At 42.7% G+C, this 20,329-nt stretch overlaps 1 protein-coding gene across 1 annotated transcript in view; it reads left to right on the top strand.

Moving 5' to 3' along the window:
* LOC109476308 (peroxisomal acyl-coenzyme A oxidase 1-like) overlaps positions 1–18,633 on the top strand; it is a 23,201-nt gene extending 4,568 nt beyond the window's left edge. The window contains exons 4-14 of the mRNA XM_019777222.1: positions 9,985–10,092; positions 10,350–10,469; positions 11,235–11,350; positions 11,753–11,922; positions 13,420–13,582; positions 14,168–14,358; positions 14,926–15,084; positions 15,898–16,003; positions 17,170–17,316; positions 17,706–17,912; positions 18,553–18,633. Of these exons, the coding sequence (XP_019632781.1) occupies positions 9,985–10,092; positions 10,350–10,469; positions 11,235–11,350; positions 11,753–11,922; positions 13,420–13,582; positions 14,168–14,358; positions 14,926–15,084; positions 15,898–16,003; positions 17,170–17,316; positions 17,706–17,912; positions 18,553–18,615 (1,550 nt within the window). The 3' untranslated portion in view covers positions 18,616–18,633. The remainder of the gene's footprint in view (positions 1–9,984; positions 10,093–10,349; positions 10,470–11,234; positions 11,351–11,752; positions 11,923–13,419; positions 13,583–14,167; positions 14,359–14,925; positions 15,085–15,897; positions 16,004–17,169; positions 17,317–17,705; positions 17,913–18,552) is intronic.
* Positions 18,634–20,329: the final 1,696 nt, after the last annotated feature.

The following is a 20,329-nucleotide window of genomic DNA, read 5'->3' as shown; positions in this document are numbered from 1 at the left end:
TATATATATATATATATATATATATATATATATATATATATATATATATATATACATACATACATACATACATCCTACCAGTTAAGATACAGTGCACTACAGTACAGAGCAAAATGAGGCAGGTTTTTGTTTTCAACACTCTACAGTAGCACCTTTGGCCTGAAATATATAGGTCAGGCTGTAATAGAATCTGGTCAACTGTACATACCGAGGGAGAACGTCATCAATCAAACTGGTAGCAAGCCCCACTGCTTCCACACGTGTTTTGCTTCCACACGTGTTTTGCGTTAGAGGAGCTGTCTGACAGCTGGTGTTTCCCTGCCTTGCACAAAGGAGATGCATGTTGCATCAGCCAAGTTTGGTACCTTTAGCAAATGGAACTCGTTTGTCCGTGAGAGACTTTCAAGAGACCTGTATACAGCATGGATATGTTAAATGAGAAGAGGCTTGAGCCGAGGAAAGGAGGATGACTGGTGAGTAAAACCATTAGACCTAACAATGGGATTTGTATGGTTTGTTTTTACAGACCCCTTTGTCTGATTTGCTAAAGCTGGATAGTGTTTCGGGGGCCCGGTTAGGGGAAGTTTGCTTTCTAAGTAAGAGATATTCATGTAGTCGATGTTACCCATTCAAAGTTATTACGAAGAATATGTAGTGTCCGCAAATAATTTTGTCTGTCAACTTCTTTGTGAAACATTTTCATAAACCATTAATTTAAAGGGCATTAGATTAAAGGTATGCAGTAGAAAGTCAGGAAGTTGCCATCTATAGGAATTCATTTGTGGACAAGTGGGGTTCAGCTCTCAACCTTGGCATTTCAGTGCGTGGGCATCATTTTCAAGGAAGGCACCAACTTACAACATAGTAAAGTTGCATACATTTATGTATACAGTCATGTAACTTTCCAAGCAGATAAGGAAAGCAAGAGACAAGCTTGCTCTGTTTTCTATCAGCTCTACCTTTTCTGAGGATTTTTTAAAACCATACTTTATGTATTTTACAAACAAAATACTTAATTTCTTACAGCAGCACTACTAAGAACGTCAGGAGACCAATCAAAAGTGAACAAATAAGTACGCTGTCAACAGAAACGTCAAAGCATAACTATGCCTAGGTCAAGGTGCAAAAGTGTAGATCAGAGGAAAAGGTTGATCTCTGCGTACAATAAAAGGCAGAGATTAAATGAGACGTCAGACGCCGCTGAGAAAAGGCGTAGGTCTGACCGGGACGGAAAGAAAAAACAGAGATTAAATGAGACGTCAGACGCCGCTGAGAAAAGACGTCTGTCTAACCAAAAAGCCATGCAGAGTTTGAGATTGAAAGAAACACCTGAAGCTGCTAAGAAAAGACGTCTGTCTAACCAAAAAGCCATGCAGAGTTTGAGATTGAAAGAAACACCTGAAGCTGCTAAGAAAAGACGTCTGTCTAACCAAAAAGCCATGCAGAGTTTGAGATTGAAAGAAACACCTGAAGCTGCTAAGAAAAGACGTCTGTCTAACCAAAAAGCCATGCAGAGTTTGAGATTGAAAGAAACACCTGAAGCTGCTAAGAAAAGACGTCTGTCTAACCAAAAAGCCATGCAGAGTTTGAGATTGAAAGAAACACCTGAAGCTGCTAAGAAAAGACGTCTGTCTAACCAAAAAGCCATGCAGAGTTTGAGATTGAAAGAAACACCTGAAGTTGCTAAAAAAAGACGTCTGTCTAGCCAAAAAGCCATGCAGAGTTTGAGACTGAATGAGACACATGAAGCTGCTAAGACAAGGCGTATGTGTAACAGAGAAGGCATGCAGCGTTTCAGATTGAACGAAACACCAGCAGCTGCTACAAAAAGACGCATGTATAACAGAGAAGCAGAGAAAAGACGCAGAGAAGAAGAGGCTGTAGAAGCAGCCGAGAGGCGCCGCGCATTAAACAGAGCTGCCATGCATACACATAGAAAGCACGCCACACAGGAAATTGTTGAGGCAGGACGTGCATCTGCAAGGACCCGAATGAAGAAAAAAAGAAGAGAGGAACAAACCAAGGACATGACAATTGAAGACTGTGCCACCTGCTTCAGGTCGAAAATTGATGAAGGGCCAATTTATGCTTGCGTATCATGCTGCCGGCTGCTTTACAGAGCTACAGTCTTGGAAATGAAGATTGGAAACTACCCGACAAACGAAACAACAAATGGCATACTTAAGTCCAAATCTATTGGTACAACATGGCAAACTAATGGCAAGTCCTGGGTTTGCCAGACTTGCCATAGATACCTTAAGAAAGGAGAGCTCCCAACCCAGTCATGGTTTAATAACCTTGACCTTGCCTCTGTCCCTCCTGAATTGCAAGATCTTCGGCCGTTAGAGTTGAGATTGATCAGCCAACGAATACCATTTATGAAACTGGTTGCATTACCCCGTGGAGGACAGAAGGCCATTCACGGGAGTGCAGTAAATGTTCCCTCTAAGCTGCAGTCAGTGGTATCTATATTGCCCAGATTACCTGAAGCTGCTCAAGTTGTAGCATTTAAACTGAAAAGGAAACTATCTTACAAAGGCCATTACATGCATGAGTACATCAGACCTCAAAGAGTAATGCATGCGTTAGATTGGTTAAAGAAGAACAACCCATTATACAAGGATGTTTCGATTTCTGCTGACTGGGAACAGCAATGGAGAAACCAAGACTGTGATTTATGGGAGGCCATGACAGCAAATGGTTGTGAGGATCCGGAGATAAGGGAAAGTTTGCCTCCATGCCAACCATCTCCATGCCCACCATCTCCATGCCCACCATCTCCATGCCAACCACCTTCATGCCCACCATCTCCATGCCCACCATCTCCATGCCAACCACCTTCATGCCCACCATCTCCATGCCCACCATCTCCATACCCGCTATCTCCATGCCAACCATCTCCATGCCCACCATCTCCATGCCCACCATCTCCATACCCGCTATCTCCATGCCAACCATCTCCATGCCCACCATCTCCATGCCAACCATCTCCATGCCAATCACCTTCATGCCCACCATCTCCATGCCCACCATCTCCATGCCAACTATCTCCATGCCAACCATCTCCATGCCAACCATCTTCGTGCCCACCATCTCCATGCCCAACATCTCCATGCCCAACATCTCCATGCCCACCATCTCCATGCCCACCACCTTCATGCCCACCATCTCCATGCCCACCATCTCCATGCCCACCATCTCCAAGCCCACCACCTCCATGCCCACCATCTACTGATGATGGCTACCAGATTCTGAGAGATTTGGCAAGGAGGCGAAATCTTGAGATCAGGGATGTGCCAGGGGATGGAGACTGTTTCTTTCATGCTGTCTCTGTATCGCTTCCAGCAGCTGGTGTGCAAGCTATCCCTGGTCCCGAGTTAAGAACACGGCTAATCAACTACCTGGAGACCACAGAGTACAAAGAATATTACTCAGGTTTCCTTACAGATCCTGTCAGATCCAGACCAACGCCAACATGCAACACGCATCAAGACCAACGGTTTCAATCATACATTAATGGATTGCGAAATGGGGAATGGGCCGATTCCCTGGCAGTTCACGCTCTTGCTAACATGCTAAATATCAATATCAAAGTCATTAACACCATCACTCCCGACTGGCCGGTTGATGTTCATCCTCTACTGCAGAGAAGTCAAAACACAATTACAATAGGGCAGATTGGCGAGCTTCATTATGTGGCCTTGCAGGATGCTGGTGTCGAAGACTCAGAAACAGAGTCTGAAAATGAGGAAGATGAGGAAGATAGGGTTGCCTTTCAGGAAACAAGCAAACTACGGGGTCTTCCTTATGACACCCTACTACAGGAAGAACAAGTTCCCAATGGCGACAATATATACTCTGTTGCACCAGGGGAGAATCAAACACCCTGCGCTTTCTTCACTGATGATAGATTTGAAGAGCTCGCCAATCCATCTAAGTATCCGTATGGCCGCGGGGGGTTAGGTGAGAAGCGCCAGAAGGGAATCACGCCTCGGAAGTATTTCAACCTACGGCTTTTGCACAAGGATGGACGATTTGCTAAAGACATCGAGTACCTGCTGGCTGCACAATATTCAGTAGAAGCAAAGCAGATCAAAGATAGCATCCAGATCAATCTGCGCCAGACCAGGGGCCATACATTTCAGAATAGGAAGATCAATGCTGGCCTAATGAAGAACTTGGACAATGTGCAGGCAATGCTGCGTACTGACAATGCGTTCAAGTTCTTGACGAACGTCAGGGGATCTCCACCCTACTGGAACAAAGCTCTACTGGATTTACTGGCCTATGTCCGGCAGCTGGGCATACCCACGTGGTTCCTCACGTTATCAGCTGCGGACATGCAATGGCCAGAGGTGATCCAGAGTATTGCTCATCAGTATGGGAAAAATCTGACGGCTGATGACATAAAAAACATGACATGGCAGGAAAAGTGCACTTGGCTTCGATACAATCCGGTTACCGCAGCCCGGCAGTTCCACCACCGACTAACCCTGTTTTTCAGCGAATTCATCGGGGGTAAGGCTAACCCGATTGGTCAACTCCAAGACTACATGATTCGCATTGAGTTCCAAGCCCGGGGGTCCCCCCATGCACATACGATACTCTGGATGAAGGACGCCCCAAAACTCGGTGTGAACAGTGACAGCGACGTGGTCAACTTCATTAACAAGCATCAAACCTGTGCCATTCCGGGCGAAGAGGAAGAAGACCTGAGGCACCTGGTACTCTCTTTGCAAAAGCATGTACATTCACAGACATGTCGGAGATCTGGGTCATGCAGATTCAGGTTTCCGCATCCGCCCAGCTGTTTGACCATGATTGCCAGACCATCCGAGGCAGATCCGTTAGTTGTAAAAAGGGACCTCAAAGTAAAAGAGGAGGTTTTCCGGAAAGTGCGTACCGTAATGGAAGACAAAAACACTCCTGAAGATATTTCCCTGGAGCAGCTGCTGCAAAGGGCCAAGGTGGGTCCAGATGTGTACCAACAGGCGCTGAAGCTGACAAAATCAGGTGAACAAATCGTCCTTCAGCGTCATCCATCCGAAAGATTCATAAATCAATACAACCCAAGCATCCTTCAAACCTGGCGTGCTAACATGGACCTTCAATTCATTCTGGATGCATATTCATGCATCATGTACATTACTAGTTACATGTTGAAAGGGGAAAGAGCAATGAGCGAGGTGCTAAAGAAGGTGCTGGAGGAGAGCAGAGGCGATGACCTGAAATCTACACTGAGGAAGGTCGGATCAGCCTTTCTCAACAACAGAGAGGTGAGTGCACAGGAGGCTGTGTACAGGCTGCTTTCTCTGCCACTAAAAAGAGCCAGTAGGAAAGTGGTCTTTGTAAACACTGCTCCAAAAGACAAACGGGTGTCCATGCTCAAGCCGCGGAGTGTCCTGGACGCCATGGACGACGAGGACGATAATATCTTCTGTACGTCACCCCTCGATAGGTACGTGTGCCGACCGAACGTCCTCGAAAAAATGTCCCTAGCTGAATTTTCAGCCACGTACACAACCGGTGGAAGTTATCTGCCCGACGACCACATTCCAGATGTGCTGGATGGCAGGGATGAAAATGGTGCTGCCGACAATGAAGGAAGCAACCAAGACGACATGTATCCAGCCGTCATCACACTGCAGAACAACTTGGGCACCATGAGAAAGAGGAAAAAGCACTGCATCATCAGGTACATCAATCATTCACATTTTACATGACACTGCACACACTTGATGCTTGTTGGTGAGCTTTTGATTTCCGTTGTTGACATTGTAATAATAGTGCATATCACATACTCCTTGCAGGTTTCACAAAGAAAGAAAAGATGGCGAGGACAAGTACAGGAATTTACTCATGCTATACTTGCCTTGGCGAAACGAGGAAGTCGACATCAAAGCAACCTTCCCATCGTTCAAAGAACACTATGAACACGTCATAGACACCATCCGTGCCAATGAAGCGATGTTCAGCATAAACGCTGATGCAGTCAATGCAGCCTATGATGACCTGCGTCAAAATGGTCCCCCAGAAGACATGTGGGATAGTGTTGCTCCGAATGTGGAGTTCCAACAGGCTGAGCAACAAGATGAAGGAATAACTGTGGAGACAGAAGTATTCCAGGAAGACCAATGTGGAAACATCGACCTGGCCCCACATTCAACACCCAGTCCTAGTTGTGAACTTCACGCACGCTTTTCAGCAGAGATGAATAAAGTGCTAATGAGTTCAGAGGAATACAGAGCTATGATGCGGTCTTTAAACAGCCAGCAAATGGAAGTTCTCAGGTTTCATCGCAAATGGTGCAAAAATACCATCATTGCTCTGAAACAAAACCAACAAGTACCACAGTACATGGTATTTCTGAGTGGCCCCGGTGGAGTTGGCAAGAGCCATATAATCAAGTTGGTTCATCATGAAACACTGAGACTTCTCAGACCTTTGTCTGGACATTATTTCGACCCAAATGACCTCCCAGTTATGTTGACTGCCTTTACAGGAACAGCCGCGTTTGGCATTAATGGTATGACCTTGCACTCAGCTCTCAGCCTCAGTTGTGGTCTGAACAGGGGCAAAGACTATCAGCCATTAAGCAGTGACCGACTGAACACACTTCGCTCACGCTTGGGAAAGCTGAAGCTCCTTGTTGTGGACGAGGTGTCGATGGTCGGTGCAGACCTCCTGTATCACATCCACCGCCGTCTGCAGGACATCTGTGGCAGCCCCGACCCTGACAGCCGGTTTGGAGGGGTCAGCATCCTGGCTGTCGGGGACCTGTTCCAACTTCAGCCTGTCGGTCAGAATCATGTCTTCGGCCTGCCTTCAGACAGCTACGCCAAGTTGCATGGATCTCTGTGGGAGGAAAACTTCCACATGATGGAACTCACGGAGAGCATGCGACAGAAAGAAGACCAAAACTTTGCAAACCTTCTGATGAGAGTAAGAACAGCCTCATGCACAGAAGATGACATTCACCTTCTCAAGTCCAGGGTCATATCCAGAACCGACCCAAGCTATCCATCAGAAGCGCTGCACGTCTTCAAAACCAACAGAGAAGTAGACGAGCACAATGCCAAACACCTGACAACACTTTCGTCAAAGGTGTTTGATATCAAAGCCATCGACTCGAAGAAAGATCTTCTAACGGGTTTCACTAATGTTAACATGTCCACCAAGCCAAGTGACACGGGTGGCTTGCGAGAAGTCGTGTCTGTAGCCGTGGGAGCAAGGGTGATGGTGACGGTTAATATTGACGTTGCAGATGGACTTGTAAATGGAACATTTGCAACGGTCGTTGGCGTTGACAGCACAGGTCCTGATGTCCATACCATCCTGGTTAAGTTTGATAGTGATCGTGTTGGCAAACAAGCCATTACCGACAGCCAATATAAGCAGGCTTACCCCGGAGCAGTACCCATCAAAAGACAAACCGTTCAGTTCTTCGCTGGTAAGGGAAGACGGTCGGTCCAAGCACAGCGTGCTCAATTTCCACTGTCATTAGCATGGGGCTGCACCATTCACAAAGTTCAAGGCAAGACATTGAGCAGAATTGTTGTCTCAATGGAAAGCAAAGGTTGCTTCATGCCTGGTCAAGCTTACGTTGCTCTAAGCCGTGTGCGAAGCTTAAATGACTTGTATCTGCTGGGTTTTAAGCCAACATCAATTCGCGTGAACACAGCTGTTTTTGGATGAAATGCTCCGTCTACAACAAGTACCTGTGCCAAAGGTTCCTTTGTCATGTTCTCACTGTAGGGAACAATGATCTCACAATCAAATTCCTCAACATCCGTTACCTATACGGAGCATTTACAAGACTTGAAAGCAGACAAAACAGACACTCCCTTGATGTTTTCTGCTTCGTCGAAACATTCCTGCACAAGAATCAACAGGCTGATCTATTCCTACCACATTCGCTATCCTTCAGAGCAGACAGAGTGGGAAGAGGAGGCGGAGTCATGACTGTTGCTAGACAGGACATTATCCCCACACAGCTACATATTCCGGTAGGGGGCCTGGAGTATACGGCGATTACTATCACCAAGGAGTCCACCACAGTTAACATTGTAAACATTTACAGACCACAGACCTTACCGGAAGAAGACTTCATCAACAGATTACAAAGACTTCTGATCTTACTTCCAAGTAAAATGATAACAGTTGTCCTTGGGGATTTTAATTTTGACCTCTTGAAATGCCCCCTCCAAAATTCTGAATGTGATGGAACAATTTGGCTTCAGGCAGTTCGTGCAATCTCCCACAACTGACTATGGTAGTCTTCTTGACCACGTTTACGTCCGCGGCCTTGATGAAGACAGTCTATTGGTAACTGTTCATGACACATATTATTCCGATCATGACATGGTCTGTGTTTCGTTGATGCTGTAAAATCTACCTCACTACACATTGTGATGTCTCATGTGAATTGTACAATTCCATTACACTGAAGTAGAATTTTGCAGCAGTGTTACTAAATATTGATCCGTGGTGTACATAGACATGTTTGTATGTGTAAATTTTATCTGAACATATAGATATTATTTATATATTTGGTTGCCGTTTTAGAAATGAAGAAGAACTGTTTTGTACATTTTGCAAGGTCATTAATAAACATCACCAGATCAATGTGTCCATCAACATGTGTTTGACATCATATGCATCCGTCATACCTCATGTAACTTAAGTGAAAAACACAATGTCTACATATAGATTATGCAAAGGATCCAGTACATGTAAATAGGGACTTAATTTGCATATTCAATGACAAAAATTTATGCTACAGGTAATTAAACCTGCTGCACGTTAATCACCATATTGATGACTTCACTAAAGGCTTCACCACATTGCTAGACTCCCGTATACCTAGGCTAATTTCAACATTCAAGGTTATTACTCATGCAAAATATAATCTTTATTACCTTCGCTAGTACATCATGATCAGTCATAAAAGTTAAGATCGTTTGGCGAAGGTATGAGATCGTCGAACTCTAGTGTTAATAATGACTTAATTTGCATAATTAATGAGAAAATTTATAATTATATAATGATAACTGCCTGTAATTTCATACTTATGGTATTTGAAAGTTAAGTTGAGGTGAACATGATTAAACATAATTTATTCAAATCAGGACCTCATTTGCATAATTTATTAGGAAATACTAGAATGCCTTGTTTGTTTATATAAGACTGTCTTTTGGTTGAGATTATGATAAAATGATATAATTCATTAAAATTAGGTTCCTATTTCTTAAATCAGGGGGAATAATCTAATCTATAATTTGTCAGTCATTTGGCGAAGGTATGAGATCGGGGAACTCTAGTTTTTGATCATGTTGATTATTGATGATAACTAAATGAGACATCATGGAGAAACCAGTCAGTTTAGCCTTGACTGCTGGATGATGTTTTTGTCTGACATAAATTGTTCATTGTGCCAACCTCCCTTCAGTCACCACAGAACTGAAGATGCTTACAGCAATTGAAACATTAAAACATCTCGACTTGGAAACCATTTATGTCTCAGTCATGTTGTGAGTCTTCAAGGTGACCACTTTTCTTTGGTCCCCTGGTTGGCCGGCTTGGACAGGTTTGACTGTAGTAACAAATCTCAGGAATGATTTCACCACCTTCTGTACTATTTATCGTAGCGTCGGGTGGCGTAGTGGTAGATCATTCAACTGTGAATCGGGAGACCTGGGTTCGATCCCGAGTCGTACCCGGGACATGTCTAGACATGCACCCGACGTTGTGCCTTTGGGAAAGACACTTTACATGACTGTCCTCACTCCACCCAGGTGTGAATGGGTACCTACATGTAACTTCGGTTTGGGAAAGTCGTATTGAGGTCACCTTGTGGCGCCGAATGGCAGCCGAATGGCAGTTCCACAAAAATGTGGAACAAATATGTATCATGACATTGTGTATTAAGTGTATTATTATGTGTATTATTACCATTTGTATCATATGTATCACCCCACATGAAAGGAACCTTCCTCCGAGGCTTGGAGACAACGGCGACGTATGACCCCTCTACTCAGGAGTTTGTCATCAACACACCCACAATCACAGCGTACAAGTGGTGGCCTGGTCAAAGTACGTTTTAGTCTGTTTTAGAGTTTTATTGGTCAGGCGCAACCGTTAGAGCATTGGACTTTCACGAACCAATTCACGAGTTTCCCATTCCCAAGATGCATTGCGAATCCTGGGGGGTAAAATCTCATTTGCATAGCAAAGGAAGGCATCCTGTTGACGTTAAACAGCTTGTTTCTCAGGGTGTTTTATCCAACTTTGACATGCAAGTTTTACTGTTTTAAGCTGTACGTCTGTCTTATTTTATTTTTTTTATCAAGTGGGGCACATCTCTAACTACGCTGTCCTGATGGCCCAGCTGTACATCCACGGCAAGTCTTACGGCCCACATCCCTTCATGGTGCAGATTCGCAGTCTGGAGGATCACAAGCCTCTGCCTGGTAAGTTAATGAAGTTAATAGGTTAGTGAGTATGAGTTAATAGGTTAGTGAGTATGAGTTAATAGGTTAGTATGAGTTAATAGGTTAGTGAGTATGAGTTAATAAGTTTATGAGTATGAGTTAATAGGTCAATGAGTATGAGTTAATACGTTAGTGAGTATGAGCTATTAGGTTCGTGTGAGTTAATAGGTTATTGAGTATGAGTTGATAGGTTAGTGAGTATGAATTAATAGGTTAGTGAGTATGAATTAATAGGTTATTGAGTATTAGTTAATAGATTAGTGAGTATGAGTTAATAGGTTAGTATGAGTTAATAGGTTAGTGAGTATGAGTTAATAGGTCAGTATGAGTTAATAAGTTTATGAGTATGAGTTAATAGGTCAATGAGTATGAGTTAATAGGTTAGTGAGTCTGAGCTATTAGGTTAGTGTGAGTTAATAGGTTATTGAGTATGAGTTGATAGGTTAGTGATTATGAGCTAATAGGTTATTGAGTCTCAGTTAATAGGTTAGTATGAGTTAATAGGTCAGTATGAGTTAATAAGTTTATGAGTATGAGTTAATAGGTCAATGAGTATGAGTTAATAGGTTAGTGAGTCTGAGCTATTAGATTAGTGTGAGTTAATATGTTATTGAGTATGAGTTGATAGGTTAGTGAGTATGAATTAATAGGTTAGTGAGTATGAATTAATAGGTTACTGAGTATGAGTTAATAGGTTACTGAGTATGAGTTAATAGGTTACTGAGTATGTCATGTCATTTCCAGGCGTGACTGTTGGTGACATTGGACCCAAGTTTGGATTTGACTCTGTTGACAACGGCTTCCTGGCCTTCAACAACGTCAGGATCCCGCGGGAGAACATGCTCATGAAGTATTCAAGGGTCAGTTTTGTTTGCTTGTTTGTTTCGCATAACCGGTAAACCGCCTTTAGGCGTAACACACCAGTTTTGTACATGCACGTACATGTACAAGCTGCATAAGACCGGACTATAAAATGAACCACTCACCGTGACCGGGAAGGTCCCCTACTCTCTTTGATAAGTGCGGTGTGTTATTTAACGTGCTTGGGGTGTGGCTCTCCCCAAACACAGGACCTCCATTTAATGTCCTATCCGAGGGACATCCCTAACCGAAACTAGGTAGTAATTTACACCTGAGTGAAGTGAGGAAAGTCGTGTAAAGTGCCTTTCCCAAGGGCACAAGATCGATGACATATTATAGGTGGGGATCGAACCCGGGACCTCTTGCACCACACGACCCCACCCTTGCTATCTTTGTTCCAGGTTGAGCCGGATGGCACCTACGTGAAGCCGCCCAGTACCAAGCTGGCATACGGTACCATGGTGATGGTGAGAGCCAATATCGTCCAGAACTCCAGCAGGTTCCTGGCCAGGGCTGTTACCATAGCAACACGCTACAGCTGTGTGCGCCGGCAGTCCGAGATGAAACCAGGGTGGGTTATGAAAAACTTAAACTGTTCTCCAACTCAAAATTTGACTCACCAGAAATTTTTGACTGAATCACTCAGTCTTCCTCAGCTATCTGACCCAAATGCTGTGGACACGTGATTTTTCCCACGTGTGACGTCAGCAAAGGGTCAAAGGTTGTCTGAAGTCGATATCGCCCCCATACGAGGGTGGGTTACTCATGTTGTGTACTTAAAGGGACATAAGAGGTCCGAGAAAATCTGTCATTATGTCATATACTGAATATTTCTGAAAAATTAATTTCTAAACTTAGTTTGTTAGTCCATTGTAGTTTAGAGCGCTGCTGGTCGTTTAAAGTTGGGGCTAGCACCTAGCGTTGACAAATTGGCTGCTGCTATACCTTTGCAATGATGTAAATGCGAAGTTAAGACGTAAGAACAAAAGAATTAGATGGTTGGAATTTTGGATCATTGTAGGCCATATATATAGCTTTTGAAAAAAATTTCTCTGCTACAGTGTATTTATGGAACCATTTTATGCAACCAATTTAATTTGTTGCTTCTCGGATTTTTTCAGAAAAAATGTGGAGCGACAGGGCGAAATAATTTTTTTTTTTAAACCGTCATTTTTCCCCAACCTGGGGTTAGACGTGCTTGCCAAGGCACCCCATGATAGCCGGTTCAAGAAAAAAAATGTTACATTTTGAGCCATGAAGTGAACATACCAGGCTGGTTTATTTATTAATTAGATTTTGAACTTTTAAAGAAACAACTGTTATATTGAAAAACCTTAACAACTAAGAAGAAATGGACTTTCTTCAACCGTTGCACGAGAGAGAAAGATGTTTGGGAAAAGCAGTCACTGTGCAGATGAGTAGAATCCACCCTTAGACGAACCTACATTAGCGGAAGTATGTCTTTCATTGAGCATTTTGCAGTTGATTTAGAACAAAAAAAAATTATTTAAAAAAAAAATTTTTTTTTGGAAATCGGAAAAAATGGACAGGGTGAATCCGAGAGTAAGTCATGATATCTCCATATACATAGGACAAATGATTTTATTTTGGAAATTGCAAAATTTCTGTAACTACATTGTATTCCCAGCCATGCTGAGCCCCAGGTGTTAGGTTACATTATGTAGCAAGTTGTAGGATAGTGTTGGTAGAAAATGAGTAAGAATAAGAGTACTCAGTAGTTATTTTAGCTATTCCATCCCAATGTAAAGGTAAAAATTATGCATTTACCTCGTAGAATGAATTTGCTTTGTTAATCTTCTTTGATTCCAAACACACAAGGCCAATGACCTGGACCAGACAGCTGTTACCATGGTAACTGGTGTTGCAGCAGACAACCTCTGGTGTTGGATTACATTTATGTTGCGAGTTTCAAGACAGATCAGAATTTTTGTAGAATTTGTGTAACAGAGAGTCACATTTTGTTAGGCTACATCAAGTGAAGGTAAACAATTTATACACTTGCTGTACCTCTCTAGTTTAACTTTTTAATTTTACTTCATGTTTCCAGCCAACCGGAGCCCCAGGTGTTGGACTATGTGACCCAGCAGTACAAGTTGTTCCCAAACCTGGCTACTGCCTACGCCTTCTGGCTGACTGGACAGACCATGATGAAGGTTTACATGACGTCGGCCAACCAGATCGCTAAGGGAGACATCAGTGTCCTGCCTGAGGTGATACTGAAGATTATTTATTTTTGAAAGGATGAAACGCAATATCATAATGACATTTGCAGATATAACATTTGAACTGGTGATGGCCTGGTAGCCATCTGATTTTGTGCCTAAAACAATTTTTTCAGGGTAGGCCATGTTGATTTGATTATATTGGATGACATCCTCTGGGAACCTCAAAACTGATGCGAGCTTGTGAATAACAAAAAAGTTTAAAAAAAAAAGTAACTGTTGTCTTTATCATGAAATCTTTATTTTCATTTCTTCACATTTTCTTCTTTCCTTTGGAATTGATTTTGGCATTCTAAGACATAACTATTGTTCTCCAATATTTTTTGCAACCTTTCAGGTATTAATGGTTTACAAACTAAGGCCACACCAATTTAATTAATAAAATTTAAAAAAAAAGACTTCATGGCTTCTTTCGTAGCATTTGGGGCTATAACATATAGCATGCCTAGACCTGTTTTTATTTTCTTTTTTTTTTCACCCTGTCGCTTCATACTAGTATTTTTTCTGGAAAAATCTGAGAACCAACAAATTACAGTGGTGTGGCCTTAAGATTAATATTTGTTTCGTCTGCAGCTTCACGCCCTTTCGGCTGGTCTGAAAGCGCTGACATCGTGGGTGGCGAATATCGGGATGGAGGAGTGTCGTCTGGCGTGCGGCGGACACGGGTACTCTCACGCCAGCGGGCTGCCCCGTCTGTACGCCAATGCCACTCCGGGCGCGACTTACGAGGGAGAGAACACCGTCATGATGCTTCAAACTGCAAGGTCAGTTCAAAGTCATTTGTAACTTAATTCACACAATAGCCAATGGCTATCCTCTCTATCAAGATGCTAAATGATACAGCGCAACCTTGCTATTTTGTGAAAGCAAGAAGTGAAATCATTGTGATTGCTAACATTAATTTTGCACAGAGAAAACATTGCTTTTGCTCCATTTCTTCTTCTTCCTCTTCTTCTCTAAACAAGATCAATGACCTGGACCAGATGTCTGTCACCATGGTAACTGGTGCTGTAGCAGATCCTGCAGCAACACCTTAAATTATGTATAAGCCAGTTGCAGGGCTGTTGACTATGGCCATATTAACATGTGTAAGAATAAGCAGAGCAGTATTTTGTTGGGGTTAACAGGTAATAAATTGTTTGCTTGCAGTTTAACAGGTCTCTCTGAATTGATTGCTTGCAAATGTTACTTTTTGTAATGAATTTTCCTCTGGCACTTTAAAATTGTTCGGGAAAAACTGGTCCCCTACAAATGTATCTTCTGATACAAATGGCATCCTTTTCCTCCCTGCCTAATATCCTGATACAGATGGCATCCCTTTCTCCCCCCAGGTACCTGATGAAGAGTTATAACCAGTCCCAGCAGGGAGAGAAGCTGGCTGGTTCTGTGGCGTACCTGGCAGGGGTACAGCCAGTCGCTGTGGCTGGGAGGAACAGGAACATGCTGGACCTGGGGACTCTGTGTGATGCCTACCAGCACAGGGCAGCCAGGTAAGGGGGCCCGCATGCCCTTTTCCGTAGAGCGTAATCAGCCGTTTTTATTCTACGTAGAGCATAGACGGACTGCTCTAATTCAACGTAGTGCATAATTGGCGCATTTGGCGTAGAGCGTATTTGCCGTTTTAATTCTACGTAATGCGTTGAAGCCACTTGGAATTTATCGTAAAGCGTAATCGAGAGGTTTCCGAATTCAACGTAGAGCATTGTCAGGACCCCCCCATGCAGGCCCCCAGGTAAGACAAATTGTCCTTGAAGATAATGCGAAACTGACTTAATTTTATGGATGACATCCTGTGAAGACCCTCAAACTAGTGCAAGCGGGCGAATAAAAAAACTTTCAGCTAATAAACAAAATGCTGTTAAACCACAGGAATACAAAACTGAGATTGTGACTGTGAATTTGCAGTTAAACTGTACATAGCTACTTTTACGACAAGCCGGCACATGCTAAACTTTTGAGACATTTATGAGTTGGTACTGTACTGAGTTTTTGAGTTCTGTGGAGCTTTGGCAGCCTGGGTGCCATCCTCCGTAGTTACTGCCGACTCCCAACTGTCACCAGCTACCATGGACTATGGAGGATGGCAACCAGACCAGACCCTCGGAGGTGATTTTTTTTAGAACAGGCGCGAAAGTAAATAGGCACGTGGATGTCATCCATAAAGTTAAATCAGTGTGGCCTAATACAAAGTTGCTGTCTGTAACATTCTTCATTCTTAGCGTACTGTACATGTATCTCTCTAGGTGTGCTCCAAACAGGCAATGAAGTGTCAAGAAGTTTTAGGACATGTTGTTTGTTTCCAGGCTGGTGCATGAGGCTGCTGTACTGCTGAGGAATGAGAGGCAGGCTGGGAAGGACCAGCCCGATGCCTGGAACGCTGCGTCTGTGGATCTCGTCAAGGCAGCCATGGTTAGTAATCTCCAAGCAGATCATACCAGTGTTCTCGCCAGGCCTTTTGAGCATAGGTATGCTGTAATTTGAACCTCTATGCTGTGAGTTGGACCCCTATGCTGTCTTTCAACCAGCATAGGAGTGTTTTTTGGGGGAAAACCTTCATAAATCTTGAAAAAAATGAAAATATAATTTTAAAATGAAGCTATAGCAAAGGGAACCTTAACTTCACAAAATCTGTCCCTCATTAAGTGAGAAATTAGTGTCTCAGGGTTATGACTTTCAAATTTTTTGGGCTCAATGCGTGACTTGCGCCGCGAAAGTTGTCCTTCTGTGCCTGACCCCTATGCTGTGAAAAAATCTTGGTGACAACCCTGCATACGGTGGTAAGGCATAATCCATTGGCCAGAGGAGCGTCCATTAGTCATCAAAGGTGGCCATGCTAACTCCTTAGGCTTTTGGATACTATCTTGCCACTGAAAGGGATCTGCTTGGAGCTTAATGGTTAGAGCAGCTCATTGGATATAACTATGTGCATTGTTTCATCTACTGTATTGAAACTTCCTAACGTCAAACATGGTACACTCTCTGTCTCCTCTCTCTCTCTCTCTCTCTCTCTCTCTCTCACACACACTATCCGGTTTATCGTTTGTTGGAGTGCTGGGTCTTGATGGTAGCGTACCATTTGCCTCTTTCCAGTGGTTCCTGGGCATAGCAAATGTCTATACCCCTGCAGGTTAGAGTCTCAACAACTTCATCGGCCAGCCACCCTCCCCCCCCCATTGTTTGTTAACTTCATGGCTTCTTCCTAGGATTTGGGGCTATCATAGGATGCCTTACTCTGTTTATCCGAGAACTAAAATTAAATTGGATTGGCCTAAGTGTAAAGTATTGAGAAGAACTTAAAGTATCATGAAGGTTCATCTTTGTTAAATCAGATCCAACACAAAGAAGTTCTCCTAGAGCCTAGAGCTTTCTACCAGTCACTCTGGTCTTCTTCAGTAGACTGACCCAGTGAGGCTTGTCACGTGGCTTCTTTGAAGTGTGACGACAACACTGGTCAAAGGTATCTGGTAGACAATGTTGGCCCCCGTCATGGTTACTCTAGGTGAGAGAACTTAAGTTAGTGTTAGATCTAAAGTTTTAAGTTTAAACAAGAACTTGAACTGTTTGATGTTTTGCAGGCCCACAGCCAGTACTTTGTGGTGAAGAACTTTGTGGAGAGGCTGACAGACACCACACTGGACAGCTCCGTCTCTGCTGTCCTGACTAGGCTGTGTCAGCTGTACTCTCTACATGGGCTGGTCACTAACAGTGGGGACTTTTTGGAGGTAAGATGTAGGATGTACCTTGTATGAATCACCATACATCTCCACAAAGTCATACATTTTACACAGCATGACGTCTTATTAATATGCATATATAGAACAAAAGAAGCTGTACAGTTATGTTGTCACTAATTACATTGTACAAAACGGGGTGTTAAGAAAGTGTAAAAACCAACAAAAAAGAACAAAATGGAATGAATTTGAAAGAAATATACCTCCTCTTTTTTTGCTCCTTTTTGCACTTTCTGTACACTGTTGAAAAGTGCGCATTTTTACCTGCTCCACCTCAAAGTGATCTGCCTTAGGCTTAGGCTTGTATTAGATTTAAGTACTTTCTTTTACCACACTCGTAAAAGCTATGGGGAGTTGATATCCAGTAATTTTTTTGTCAGGATGGCTACATGACTGGTAAAGACATCCGCCAGGCCAAACGCCACATCAACTCCCTCATGGCCAAACTCCGTCCTGACGCGGTGGCTCTTGTCGACGCTTTCGACTTCCGGGACGGGATCCTGAACTCCATACTGGGGCGCTACGATGGGAACGTCTACGAACACCTGCTGGAGTGGGCCAAGGCTTCACCTCTCAACAAAACTGATGTGAGTACATGTACATGTAACTGTAACAATGTAATGTAGTGTAACAGTTGTATTCTTGCCGTTGTTATATTCTTGCCGGTTCCTTCTAACAGGGCTGGCCACTAGTTCGAACATTTGGGAGTGTGTCGTGTTCAAAGAGGTGATCTATACCTGCTCAAGGAAACTTCCTGGGACGTACCAACCACTAAGTATCTGATACCAGCCCAGAAAAGAACAAGTTAGAAACAGTCATGCCTTCAAATATCAGAGTTATCAACCAAGAATTGAGGTGTTCAAAAACTCGCATTTCCCCAGAACTATCGTAGACTGGAACTCGTTGCCACCAAGCATTATCATTAGAAAGCTTTAAACAACTTCTGCAATTATAAATGTGCAAAGATTGAGTGTAACAAGTTGTTCGGTGTGATATAGCTAGCTGCTGCCACGCCGTGTGCATGTGAAGCTGGTGTGTTACGCTGAAGGGCGGTTATACCGGCTATACTGATACAGAAGCTGGTGTGTTACGCCGAAGGGCGGTTATACCGGCTATACAGATACAGAAGCTGGTGTGTTACACGGAAGGGCGGTTATACTGGCTATACAGTCTGATACAGATACATATTGTGGCTAACATGTTGCAATGATACTTGTTAATCCTCAGGTGCACCAGTCCTACCACAAGTACCTGAAACCCTTCCTTGAAGCCAACAGGGCCAAGCTGTGAAGACGTCTGAGAAGAAAAGGAAAACAAAGACAATTGACAAGTTGTGCTATTGCTTCCGCTGCTACTAGAGATTAAAAAAGCTATCTAGTTGTGAAGCTAGACTTTTGGTGACCGAAGAAAGCTTTAAAACAAAGACTGCCGCATTAATAATAATAATAATAAATGGTTTATTGGCCAAACATCACCTGTGCAATCACAGCCTTATAGTGCTGAATTGATGCAGGGTTTACAAAAAGATGATACAAATGGTAATAATACACATAATGATACATAATACACATGATACATACAATGACATGTTTGTTCCACATTTTTGTGGAACTGCTGCAAGGGTCTGTGCGGCTGCCATTCAGTGCCACAAGGTGACCTCAATACGGCTTTCCCCAACCGAAGTTAGGTACCCATTCACTTAGTTAAGTTACTCATGTCTCTGCAGTTCTGTTACTTAAGACCCTTAAAACACATGCTTATTTAATTTTAGATCATTGAATGCTATCATCAGTTTTGATCAGCATCTTCTTAAAAAAATTTTTTATTGCATTTCACAAAAAGGATAACGTTACATGACACAAACAGAAAAAGGACACAGTTTAAGAACTAATAACTAATAAAGACATAAGCCACAGATACATAATACAACATAAATAAATATTTGTTAATAGATAAATAAGTAAACATAGATGAATAAACTAGAACATGAATGTGTACATCTTTTTGACTTATGGAAATAATGTATATTAGAATGCAATGTATGAAATGTACAAATCTGTATACTACAATGTACAATAATACTATACCGGTGGTCAGACTCATTGATTTTGTATATTGGTTTTATAATTTGTATGTATTTTTAATGAAAGCTCATCTGTGTTGGTAGAATCCATTGTTATAGAGTTTAAGCTTCTTGTTTGTAATTTTCTGTCCAAATGATAATGATGCACATATATGTATAATGAATGAAATAAAACTGCTTTTGCAATCTAATCGTACTTCTTCGACACATTTAAGTGCCTGGCACCGAAACGGGCCGTCATTGGTCGTCATATAATTAGATTATCAACTTTACATTAATTATGCACGGCCGTTCTGCACACCTGTGTAAAAACAAGTTTGGTATCGTCCGTTCAAAATGGCGATTTCGTACGACGGGAATACTAAGTACTCTGGGCTGATTTTTAAAACAACTTTCTGGGTACTTTTAGACGTTTTCGTCGGCAGAATGTCTTAGTAACTGTGCAGTAGAATGTTGGGGAGTATTTGCTGTGGATTTGTGCCGTTCTGGTGATGTTTTGAGGAGAAAATGCGGATTTCCTGACCTGGCGAATCGCGAATTTTGGAGAAGACAAAAATGGCGAGACAGTTGGGAAGAGTAGCGTGGTATGGACTTCGCTCATTGTTTCAGGTAAACCAGTACATTGACATTGTTTTGCTGACATTATTCCTTAGCAACTAGTACGAACATGTCAACATATTCCGTAAGAAATGAACTATTTCTGTATTAGGTAGCGACCGTTCCTAATTTTACATAGGCTTTGTAGAAAAGTCCATCAAGTTGCCGCGTTTTCAACAACATTTTCAATGTGTGGTGCACTTGTAGAGTGTTAAATGTATGTGCATGTCTTTTTAGTCAGTTGTTCAGCGTTTTGAGGTTATATTTGTCAAAAGACATTCTGCATTGACCAAACCATTTTCTCTCTCCACGTGGTTCAAAACA

This window comes from Branchiostoma belcheri, unplaced genomic scaffold (genome assembly GCF_001625305.1).
Source record: "Branchiostoma belcheri isolate BF01 breed outbred unplaced genomic scaffold, Haploidv18h27 scaffold37, whole genome shotgun sequence".
In the NCBI taxonomy this organism is placed as follows: domain Eukaryota; kingdom Metazoa; phylum Chordata; class Leptocardii; order Amphioxiformes; family Branchiostomatidae; genus Branchiostoma; species Branchiostoma belcheri.
The sequence above is the reverse complement of the archived record's forward strand: the minus strand, read 5'-3'. Positions and strand labels throughout refer to the sequence as shown.